This window comes from Antrostomus carolinensis, unplaced genomic scaffold, assembly GCF_000700745.2.
Source record: "Antrostomus carolinensis isolate BGI_N321 unplaced genomic scaffold, ASM70074v2 scaffold26107, whole genome shotgun sequence".
Lineage (NCBI taxonomy): Eukaryota > Metazoa > Chordata > Aves > Caprimulgiformes > Caprimulgidae > Antrostomus > Antrostomus carolinensis.
In genome coordinates, this window is record NW_010329877.1 from 1 (window position 1) to 12337 (window position 12337).

General features: G+C 40.0%; 1 protein-coding gene across 1 annotated transcript; it reads left to right on the forward strand.

Moving 5' to 3' along the window:
• Positions 1–1171: 1171 nt before the first annotated feature.
• LOC104528676 (mitotic spindle assembly checkpoint protein MAD1-like) lies at positions 1172–11489 on the forward strand (the record flags this gene model as incomplete). Its single annotated transcript, XM_010172749.1, has 8 exons — positions 1172–1321; positions 2708–2848; positions 5114–5293; positions 6758–6882; positions 7564–7645; positions 8872–9002; positions 10256–10370; positions 11428–11489. Coding segments are annotated over exons 1-8 (986 nt in total), but the record flags the coding sequence as incomplete, so codon positions are not given.
• Positions 11490–12337: the final 848 nt, after the last annotated feature.

Below are 12337 nucleotides of genomic sequence, written 5' to 3' on the forward strand. Positions count from 1 at the left end.
GGGGCGGGGGGTTGTGAGGGCGGCGGGCACTTGGTGAGTCTCTGCCGAAGGGTTCTGTGCAGCGGGATGGACGCGTCTGCTTCGTGCTCAGCGCTGTGCCTGCTTTCAGAACAGGAGCCCAGTTACCTGTTGGCTGTGGTCTCTCTTGAATTTATTTGCCAGCGATCCTGAAGTCCTTACTCCGAATAAACGTTTTCATTTGGGTTTTGGCTGGTCTGTTAGCAGTGTGCTTCTGTCGTGTCTCCTCTGCCGTGATACAAGTGCAAAGAACAGCTGCTGTGTTACCCTGAGAGCGCGTAAGCCTGAACGTCAGCCCCGAGTCTGTGTCTCTGGTAGGACTCTGTGAATGTTGTGGGTTGCCTTTCCTGGTTCTGAACCTTCTTCTGTGCTTCTGGGGCTTTGTGGGACCTGCAGTCACCAGAGGGACTCACTTAAGGCTTCATGAAATCTCCTGGTAGGCTTTTTGGAGCTCCAGGCTTGATTTGCCTTTGGCCTGTTAGTTTGTACCCCTCCAAATTTGAAGGAAGAATTGCAAAAGATTCTATGTGAACGAGGAGACACAGTTTTACTTACAGAAGTGATCTCAGAACTTTGTTGCTGGAAGTTAGGTTCCAAAGTGCTTTTTGGAAACCAGAATCAAGCTGTGTAGAAAGTAGAGTTTGCTGCCAGTATGGAATTGGTTCTCCCTCCCTTTCCCAAATGCTTGGAGGAAGAGTAACGGGTGATGTTCATTAGTGTTATGTGCTGTAGATCTTCATATCCTACTATGTTAACTTGTATCCCAGAATCTATCTTGGTTATATAGGAAAGGAGAAGTCAATTTTGTATAATTTATGACAGCTCTCTTTTGTACAATTTTGGGCTGAGATTCAGGGGAGAATGTATTTAACTAAAAGCAAACTGTTTCAGGTAGGAAGCTCAGGGAAGAGCAAGGCTCTCTTCTAGCAGTTTCTCATTTCAGAAACCTACAGCTGCAGCCTTGGCTGGATGGGGTTCTGTGGTTCAGGTTGATCCCAGCAGTGATGAGCAGGTTTTGTACCCTGCACACTGGCAGACCTTGCACTTAGCGTCTCCTCAAGGCAATGATGTTTCTCTTTTTTAGCAAAGCAGCCAGTTTACTGTAGGTTGCTCTGAATGTTTTGCTGATGACTTTTAATGTATTTTCAGAGCCATGGAGGACATGGAAAATAATACCACTGTCTTCTCCACCCTGAGATCCCTCAACAACTTTATTTCCCAGCGCATGGAGGGGGTGTCTGGGCTGGCTACACCGGGATCCTCTCAAAGCTCCTTACAGATTCAGTACCAGCAGAGGGTGCAGGTGAGGTGTCCTCAGCTTGGTCCTGCGGTATCACTTCTGTGTGGTTGTAGACTCCTTTGGATTCCAGGAATCGGGATTGATTTCATTAAGATCTGCCATTCTTTCAGAAATTAATATTCACGCAAGATCAATAGTGGAAGCTTGTTTTTTTGTGAATACTGTAGAAACTTAACTTTTTTTTAATGTGTCAGGCATATTTATTTCTGTTCTGTAAAAACTTAAGAAAGGTCTTTTTGATTTTCTTCCCTGCTTATTATATCTGTATACCAGCTCAGGAAATTAAATTGTAAGTTGTTTTCATATTGCTGAACAAAGGAGCTTTATATCTGTTAATATTTTTCTAGTAAGTCATTTGTTACCTTTTTTCACACTGTTCCTTAAAGTTTCTTTGCCTGGATACTACAGGAGACTCACGTGGTGCTCTGGCTGTGATGTACTAACCAGTTGTGCTTTCTTGTCCCCTTCTGCTTGTATCCACATAGTGGGGTTTTTTTTTTTACTTACTCCTTTCTCATTGTAAACATCGTGTTTGGGATTGTTTACAGATTTATCCAATTTTAACTGCTTTGAATCTCCATACTGAAAAGTGTCTGTGAAAGCATCAGCCCAACAGGGCTTATACTTATAAAGCACGGAGTAAATTGACATCTTGGATCATAAGAACTGTTCATTAGGCTGTTTATTATTTGTTCTATATCATAATATAATTTCTATTTTCAGTATAAAATAAGCTGGCTTTCTTTTTAATGTAAATCTGCTTTGCATTTGGAATGTTGACAAAAATTTATGCATTTTCTGTCTGTGGTACATCTCTGGTTACAGAAATGGTTAGAGGAGGCTCTGTGGTTAGAGAGACTTCATTAGCTGTGTGTTGAATGTGCATTGCTCAGATGTGAGGTATTCTATTAATATTGTCTATTCTCTAAGGTAATTTGAATGAAAAAAATTAAGTGTAATGTTGTAGCAGCCTGTAGAAAACCATGTTGCTCAGCAGTTAAATTTCATGGCTAGCATGATCTCAGCTTCTTGGTTAGCTGCTGTTGCTTTTATGAGGCTGGGGGAGTTTGTAATTAACCTTTTTTTTAGATAGAGAAGTAAATTTTGTCAGAGTACCTCTAGAGATTGAATGAGAAATTCTGAATGAAGAACTTGAAACTCACTTATTTCTAACCAGATTTGATTTGATGTGGGTTTCTGAGTGTGTTGGTCAACTCTTGGTTTCCACACCTGCAACTGATGTGAGAAGTACCACAAACATGATGATAGTTCCTTTGTAATTTGTAAAATGGCATGCAAGTCTGTCTGAATAGCGCAGGGTGGGAGATAGCGATGGTATCTCAGTGCTGTTAATGGTGTAATGTTCCTTTTCACACATGAACTGGCCAGTTGGAAGAACAAGCTGGGCAGATCCACTCCAAATCCCAGCTCCTGCAGGTGGAACGAGAAAAGATGCAGATGGAGCTTAGCCACAAACGAGCTCGCATCGAGCTAGAGAAGGCGGCTAATACCAACGCCAGAAACTATGAGGTAGGTGCGACAGTTGCAGCTGCCTTGATATCATCAGCCTGAGTCAGAGCATACGCAGTGCATCTGTGTTGGTGTTTTAGTTTGGATCAGGGCTGTGCTCCTGAGTTCTCAGGTGCTGTGCTTTGGTTTGCAGCAGAGTGTCTCAGAATGTCTATAGTTGACTTTTTTGGCTGAAACTAAACTGAAAGTTGCAGTCCAGGAGCAAGCCTGGTATTCTCCAGCTGTTAGTGGACGCTCTGTCTTCAGAGCAAGACTGCGGCGAATCTGTAGTAAATCATAGAATCATAGAATGGTTTGGGTTGGAAGGGACCTTAAAGCTCATCCAGTTCCAACCCCCCTGCCAGCAGCAGAGACACCTTCCACTAGACCAGGTTGCTCAAAGCCTCATCCAGCCTGGCCTTGAACACTTCCAGGGAGGGGGCATCCACAACTTCCTTGGGCAACCTGTTCCAGTGTCTGACCACCCTCACAGTGAAGAACTTCTTCCTAATATCTCATCTAAACCTCCCCTCTTTCAGTTTAAACCCATTTCCCCTTGTTCTGTCATTAACTGCCCTTATGAAAAGTCCCTCCCCAGCTTTCTTGTAGCCCCTTCAGGTACTGGGAGGCCGCTATAAGATCTCCCCGGAGCCTTCTCTTTTTCCAGGCTGAACAGCCCCAACTCTCTCAGCCTGTCCTCATAGGAGAGGTGCTCCAGCCCTCGGATCATCCTGGTGGCCTCCTCTGGACTTGTTCTGGGATGCAATTACTGCGTTTGCATTTACTGCAGATGTGGTGGTGCTGTGGGTGTCAAGTTCCCAGCACCGACTGTTTTGCTCTACAGATTCCCTTGCAGTGTGTTGCACTAACTTGCTCATGCGCACGAGAACGTGAACGTCAGAGCCTTGTTGGGTTGGCAAACTGATGATCTCATCACTAGATTCTGTTAGCTTAGCACTGAAGTTGTCATGAGTAGCAATAACAAAAGGGATTTGTTTTTTTTGTTTCTCCCAGAAGTATTTAAGCATTTTTCTCCCAGATGAATTTAAACTTCTCCTGGCACAACTGCAAGCATTCAGTTTGTGTGACTGTAATTAATTGGAATGACAGCAGTGCCAGCCCTGCACTGTCACACAGAGGGCTTGCACTGATAAAACAGTGAGCCTCACTCAGGGACTAATAGCTTTTATTGATTTCTGGTTTTATGCCCCTATATGTTTGCTTAACCACGTTACTGAAATAAGTAGTACATCTGTGTGTTTTGTTGGATAATAAAGGTCTTGTATATGGCTGATTCTTTAAAAAGAAATCTTTAAAAAATAATAAGCACGTTTTGTTGTATTTTACAAGGGTGCTGGGTGACAGATTTAGTGTGTAGTTGTGAAAAAGCGAGTCAGTGACTAAATTCCTTGTTCCTCTGAAGTCAGATGATGTGGGATTAAACCATGAAGAGTTCAAACTGGAATGTAGCTGAGTCAGTCACAGAAACCCTTGAAATACTGTTACAAAAAAAGGCAGCAGCACTAATCCAGCCCTGTGCTAAATACCCTGCTCAGATTCTGTGTTTTTTTGAGTCGTGTGTATAAAGGTTTTAGGAACCTCACATTGCTTTGCATAATCCTTGCTTACTATGTAAATCCATGTCTCGATTTGCTTTGATTGAAAAAGCAATTTACTACCCATTTTTTTCCAGTAGGTGTTAATCAATTTGTGGTAGGAATAAACTGAAATGTTGTATGAAAGTTTGTCACAGTGCAAAAATATTTATTTTATTAATTGATAACAATGTAATGTGCATTTAAACCAGTTTTCTATTAAATAGCCTCATACAATTTCCAGAAGTTGCAGAGGGAAGTTTGTCTTATTAAACCAACTATTGAGATCTGAGTTTCTGAAAGTCAATTTGCTATGCATGGGTCAGCTTTAAATTGGAGCATCAGATGTTTTCATCTTTGATCTGCTGGAGAGTGAGCAGTGGAGTCTGTGAGGTCATGTCTGCATTCTCATTCATGTCTTAGTCTAAGAGATTTAGATGACTGTCTTTTAATTTTCTAACTCCATTGTCCTACATTGTCCTGGGTAGTTCCTTGACATTGAGTTGCTGCTGGTAAGACTTTTGCCCTTGCTGATGTAAAAGTTAAAGCTGTGGTCTGAGTAATGTTGCTTCATGATGATGCCTGGGTGACCACAGTGCTGAGGAGTGGACACAGGAGAAACAAAACCGGCTTTGCCTCTGTCCTACTTTCTTCTTTATGCCTTTTTGCCTTTTTTTTTTTTTCCTCCAAGCGAGAGGCTGACCGTAACCAGGAGCTGCTCACACGCATAAAGCAGTACCAGGAAAGGGAAACAGAAGCTGAAAATAAACTGAAAGAACAAATGGAGATGAACAAATCCTATAAGAAGAGCATGGAGACAATGAGTAAGAAGCTGCAAGAGAAGGAGAGCAAATTAGCTGAAGCTAATGAAGTAAGAACAGAGTAAATTTTTAATCCGTTCATAGCTTCAAGTGACTTTGCAGTTCTTGTGAATTGAAAATGCCCTTTCTGATTTAAAAAAAAAGACATAAAATTGGAATCACTGTGTTCATCATCTGGAAATTTATAAACCCTAGTGATGTGTGTCTTTGCTGTCAAAGTTCAGAACCTAACCAAGACCAGACACAAGAAGCAAGCGGGTCTGAAGATGTTGCTGTGTTAATTAACAATGAGAAGAGATTTCTTAGACATGTTGATATGGAGAAGGAGGGGAAAAAAAGTGCAAGGCAACATATAGCATCTAGGTTTAGAACTCAGGTTACATGGCATTGAGTAAAGAAAGGGGAAATGGTGGAGGAGATAAGATGAGAGGGTGTTCAGGGAAGTAAGGGGAACTGTAGAGTGGATGAGGCCAAAGTTATGTATAAGGTGTGTCTTCCAAAAGTGTCTTAAATGTCTGTGTGTTCCACTGTAGAATGAAGGCTTGGACAACAAGTTCAGTTCTTCTGGTTGCAGAGATCTTCTCAACCTTCTCAGATTTCATTATAGTTAAATTCAGCTAGATCATTTACAACTTTTCTCTTTCATTTGGTTTCCTGCACCAGTTGTGGATCAACAACCACTAAGTCCTTAAGCCTTCCTCCTGCCTGGGTGTCACTGGAAATGTATCTATACGATAAAACAGATTTAACCTGCCAGTTATCAGTGCTTAAAAACAGGTAGACAGTGAATAGCACATGAGAGAAACTAAACCCACGGGTGAAATGTGTGCAGCAGTGCTAGTTCTGAGTTCTTTCTATTTCCATATCCATCAGTATCAAGGTGAGAACTCTACATGTCTCTGTCTAGAAAGGACCCCACGTATGTATTGTTTTGAGTTTTTTCTCTCCTCTGTTAAAGGGAGCTGAGCACTGGCTACTTGAAACAAGCCTGTGAGTTTTTATTTAGAGTTAAGTTATTTAGAACAAAGTTAAAAACCACTGGCTTCTACTTTTCGGAAAGCACGATACTTTAGGTATTTGGTTGAGGCAACCCAGATGTTTTCAGTTTTGAAACCCAGACAAAATATATTTGAAATGGTTGTGGGCTCATTTTTTTACTTTTTTAATATATATATATATATACACACACACACACACACACACACACACACATTACTATTGCAGAAATATCTAGCTTTGAAGCTTGATATTTTTCGTGCTGTTTTGAGGTCACCCACTTAATAGGTAATGGAAATGACAATTTGGGTGACAGATGAAAGCAACTAAATTATTTTCTCTTGCCTTTGTTTTTGAGGTGAATTAGCAGGTCTGAAGGTTTGCAAGAGTTTGGGTTTGTTGCTAGATTCAGTGGTTGTACTTTTTAGTCGGATATGATTTCTATCTATCGCCATCGGCAATGTCCGGCTTGAAGACTCATAGCCTTGTGTGTTTATTCTTTCTTTCCATTAATTCAGACAATCACTGTATTAAAAGGGAAAATATCAGAGCTGCAATGGAATATAATGAATCAAGAGATGCAGATGACAAGTCAAGACTCTCAGAAGCAGGAGCTGATGGAACAGCTGGATGTTCAACATAAGTAAGCAGGGGATGAATGACTGTAGGGAGAAAAAGGCAAACAAAACTTCAGTCTTCTGCAGCTGTCGTCACTTAGAAAACTTTCAGCAGCATTTGATTTCTGTTCTTCAAAGGGGTTCTTTGATCTGGATGTGCAGGTTATAACCGTTGTTTGAAACTAGCTCTGAGGTGCAATTTAATTGTACCTTGAGGAAAAAAAAACTACTTGAGCTTAAAAATATCAGTGATGTCTCATGTTCATGGTGGAGAGTTAACAGAAGGTATGTGGGTGGTAAAGGCTAATCTGAACTTTATAGACTGAACAGAACAAAAATACCAAGCCTTAAATCATAGCTGAGGGGTAGTTGAAAGATATGAGTGTGTTTTTCCTTGCTTACTAAGTTCAGCTCTTCAATGTCAAAGGTGCTGCTTATTTACAGTGAGTGTATATTTGTTGGTTAAGGTGGCTTCATTTTTGTAGATTTCTCAAGGTGCATCTTTTAATTAAAATGAGTATTTTTGTCTCTAAATTATAGGGAGATGGTATGAGTGTGAGTCTGTCTGAGAGACATCTTCTATAACAGTACCATATACCTGTTTAGTGGTGTTGAAAATGTTTGTCAGAGATGTTTCTGCATGTAGATTGTTTTTGGTGTGTGATTTCTGGGTGCTAAATGCCTCTTGTGTCTCATTTTCCTAATAGGAAATGGCAAGAGGCTAGTCAGCAAATCCAGACATTGCAAGCAAGCCAGTCCCTCCTTGCAGAATATGAACAGAAGATTAAGGTGAGAAACTCTGTGGCCTATATAAAGCTTTAGTTTTAATTTTTTTTCCATGGAAGAACAGAACTGTTTTTTTTTTTTAAAAAAAAAAATTACTATTGCAGAAATAAAAGGTTAGTTTGTCATATAAGAATCTGATCAGGTGGCCAGCAAGAGCTTGAAGTTAGCTAAATTCAATTGGATGCACCAGGCTACCTACAATTATCCCTAACAGGACAGTCTTCACCTTTGTTGTATCAATTGATTGGAAAAAAAATCCACCCATGCTTTCTGTACAGAGAGGTCATTTATATCCTTATGCAGCCCTCAGGAGAATGCTCTATTTGATCTTGTGCTGGAGAACAAGATTGCTCTGCAAAACATTGCTTCTGGAGCAGTCTTTTTTCAGATGGTGGAGGATGAACCTACCAGCTACAGTTACTTTTCTGTTTCCCAGAAAATCCTTCTTCTGGAGTTGGACTTAGCTCTTTTAGAAAGTGCATTTGCTTGCAAAGCTTTCAAAACCACACTGACTTAAATGTGATTATAGAGGTGCTTTATGTCCTTTCAAATTAACATGTGGGTTGGTGGCAGTGTATCTCTTTTCATTTGTTTTATCTTCCTGGGAGAGGTAAATGTGGAGAGTTACTTTGGTTTGAGCAGGTGCTGATTGTGGCGTTGCCTGTGGTTGCTGTAAGTAAAGCTACGCTGGAAGCCAGCCTCATTGCCAGTTCTGTGATTGCTGGAAGGCACTTCCTCCATTGAAAGGAAGGGTCAGGAAACAACATATCAGGCTGCAATACAGCTCTAAATACATTTTTTTTTTGAGGGGGGAAAAAAAAAAGCAACGTTTACCATAATGCTAAAATGCACATTTGTGTTTCTTTTCATTCCTAATACTTGCAGGCCATCCAAGTGCCCCTTTCTGCACTTCATTGATAGAGGGATAGAGGACAAGAAAATCACAGATTTGGTTTAGTCAATAGAAGAAGGTCCTTTTAATGATTAGCAGAGATCTTTTTTGTTATGAACTTAAGGTAAACAGGTGTAGAGAAGAGGCCAACCCAGGTGTTATAAGTGGAATGAGAGTCATCCCTACTTTGAACAATGGATTGGACCAGGTGACCTAGTGAGTTCCCTTCCAGCTTCATTCCAGTCATTGAATCGAGTTTAAAAATTACAATGGAGAAGTAGCTGTTATGAGTTCCAAGTTAAGCATTGCTGTCCTCTTGTCATCCCGTGTTTTCCAGGATCTTGAACAGAAGTTGTCCCAGCAGGAACATGATGCTCTAATTGTCAAGAACATGAAGGCAGAACTGGCCCGTTTCCCAAAAATGGAGAGGGAATTGCGCCAACTCAGGGAGGAAAATGCTTACTTCAGGTGAAAGGAGGATTCAGTTGTTGAGAGGGTTATCTCGTGCTCTTCTGTACCTGCTACACTTGCACTATATGCACTTTCAAATCCCTCTGTTGGGCTTCAGTATGGGAAACTTTAGAAGGAAGTTTAAATATTTCATATAAATACTGCATATGAATTGAGCAGTGTTGTGATGGTTACTAGATGAGAGGATTTGACAAGATCTGGGTAATCTTCCAGGTTGTGTATTGATCATTCTGGATGGTGATACCTATTTGTTAGAACAAAATTCAATGTTTAAAGATAGTGATGAACTCTGTATAGGTTTGGGAAAGAAATCCCTGTAGAGGAAAGAGACAGCTGAACATTTCTGTAATAACTACTTTTGCTTAGTTATTGTTACCACTGTTTTAAAGGCTTGTTGTTCCAGCATGATGTTTGGAAAGTCTTTTGTTTAAATTTCTAAAGCACTCTGATCTAGCCCTCAGAAGAGCAGACTTTCTGGATTTCTGAACTGACAATTTGAAAAATTAAATTCCTATGTAGTATGAAATAACTTTCCGTAAAGATTTTTTTTTTTTTTTTTGAGAGTAAACTTAATTTCCATCTTTTGGTGCATCTTTTTTTTTTTTTTTTTTTTTTTAAAAAGCGCCTAAATTACATGAGTGGTCTTGCCAGCTTTTTCTTATTCTAAAATTAAATAATTTTACTTGGCTTTTGTTCTTGTTGGTGTTTCATTATCATTTTAAATTGTTTATCTTGGAATCTTTTCTCATGCTTGCTTTTTGTACACAGAAGCATGATATCAACAGATTAGAGTTCATATTTCTTTTGAAACTGTTTTATCTCACCCTTGCACACCTCTGTTAAAGTAAAAAGAAGCAGTCTTGGTGCTTACTCAGTCATCACGGAGTACTCGGAAGGCCCAAGTGTCTACCACTTGCTGTGTTCCAGCCCTGCATCCAGCCTGACTGAAGGTCAGAGTTGGGAGTCTTTTGGTACCCTTTGTGCTGTTTTGCCAATCAGCAGAGCAGGTACAAAACTTCAGGTTGTTTGGACACAATTAGGACGGCACTGAGAGTAGAAAAAAATCAATAAAGCTGCAGGTTTTTTTGCTCAGTGGCTTTGCAGGGAAGGTTACAGAAATGAGTCAGTTCAATGTCATAATGTCTGTTCAATGTCATTTGATTCTCTTGTAATTCCATGTGTGTCTGGAAGTTTGTGAGAGTGAATTGAGTTGCGTGGCTCTTTAATCCTTGTTTCTTTCTTTACCATAGGGAAATGAAAGAAAACAACGGATTGCTTAAAGAGGAGGTAGAAGGTCTTCAAAGAAAACTGGAACGCTATGAGAAAGTCCAAGCACAGCTAGTGACTGTTGAATTGGAAAATGAGGTGAGGAGCCAGAAATATTTGGTGAATGAGCAGAGTAGGGGTTTCCTTTGTTGCCTGTCCTGTCTTTTAGGCTATTCCTGTGTTGTTAGTTGAGATGCAATACCTGGTTTAATTAACGTTCAAACCAGGTGTTCCCAAACTTAAATGTCAGCATGAGAGGAGCTATAGCAATGAAGGTGGAAAAAGCAAAAGGATATCTGCTGTTCAGCTGGAGATTTTCTGTAAAGAACTGTTTAATCATAGTGTCTTTTTTGGCCTTGCTGATTCTCTTTTACCTTTCTTCTGCTGCAAATGGTTTTTTTTTTGGTGTTAAGCTCTGCCCAGGCATGGTGTTGCCGAATAGGCGTGTGGTAAGAACCTTGATACATACTTGGATTACTGCCAATGTTAACATGGCCAGAATAAAATTGTCTTGCTTCCATCCCACCCTGTGTCAAGCATACAATGAGCTGTCAGGAGATTAACCTAAATGTGTAAACTTGTTGATCTGCAGAACTAGACTGGTGTCTGATCAGGTTCAGATAGTAATATCTGATATTGATGAAAAATAAAGAGCTATAGGAGGAACTGGAAGAGGAGAAACGGGCACTTCAGCTGCTACAGGACTGGTGTTGAGGGTACAACTTTTGTTCTCTGCTGCCAAGAGTCTAACCTACCAAGGTCTAGTACAGTGATGGTATCTCACAGGGTTAGATAATCATAGAATGGTTTGGGTTGGAAGGGACCTTAAAATCATCCAGTTCCAACCCCCCTGCCATCAGCAGGGACACCTTCCACTAGACCAGGTTGCTCAAAGCCTCATCCAAGCTGCCTATATAATCTGTAGTGCTGAAGGGTAACATGGATTTTGTGTGTCCTAGAACTGTGGTGACAGGAAAAAGGTTTGTGAGAGTTGGAGAATGACAACCCAAAATTGCTAGATAAAAAGATAATAAAATCCACAAGAGGAAAAGGAAAGACACTGAGTTTGAATGGAGAATTTTGGGAAAACTGTGTGGAAAATGAGCTGTTACAACATTGTCTGTGTCTCTAACTATTCTTTTGATCTCTCCTTTAGAAACTTCTGGGAAAATTAAAAAGCTGGGAAAAACTGGATCAAAGCACTGGCTTGAATATCAGGTATGTGCTCACAGCTCTGGTGGTAAAAATTTTAGACTACTTTTCTTTCCTCTTCATCATCCAGTACCTGAAGTCTGTTGGTGGTGCTTTCTTGCTCTCTGTTCATATGGAAGCTCTTCCAGTACTTTTTATTATATATGAGCAGAACCATAAGATACAAACTACTATAAAGTGTCTTTGGGAACTAACAAGTGTTTTTCATAAGTCAGCTTGACCAGTGTCTCTGAGGCCAAAGTTAAAAATTGAGTTCTTTGAACTCTGCTTTGCACGTAGCTACATTCATGTTTAGTTAGAGATTCTACTAGCTTAATAAGTGAACTTTTAAGAATTTTAGGATATGTCCAGAGAAGACAATGTGTGTTAACTTGCGACAAAGTGTTGTAAATGTGATTTCTTTGAAATCTGGGTATCAAAATAAACTACTAGATCGTGTTGTTGTGACTTTTCTTCTTTAAAGTAGCTGAAGAACTGTTGTTAATTTAGTTATTTTGTCCAACAAGAGAAATGGAATAAACTTGGTTTCTTATAAAAGAGGGAAAAATATACCCTCAACTCTCCAGTGGTGTTTTGTAACACCAACCAGTCTCTTTCTGTACTGTTACTTAACAACTCTTTATGACATCTCGAGCACTGAACCAGATTTTTTAAGGTCTCTGGTATGTATGTAGTGTAAAGAGGGACTGGAAATGGTGCATCTTCTGTTTTTTTTTCTTCCACTGGAGAAAGTTTTCTGTTTAGCTACAATGCTTTTGTGTGTCATATGTTTCAGCACCGCTTTATTTTCTCTAAATATTTAGATTGCTGTTGTGCTAGAAGGAGAGATGCTTCTTTGTAAATAACTGTCTTGG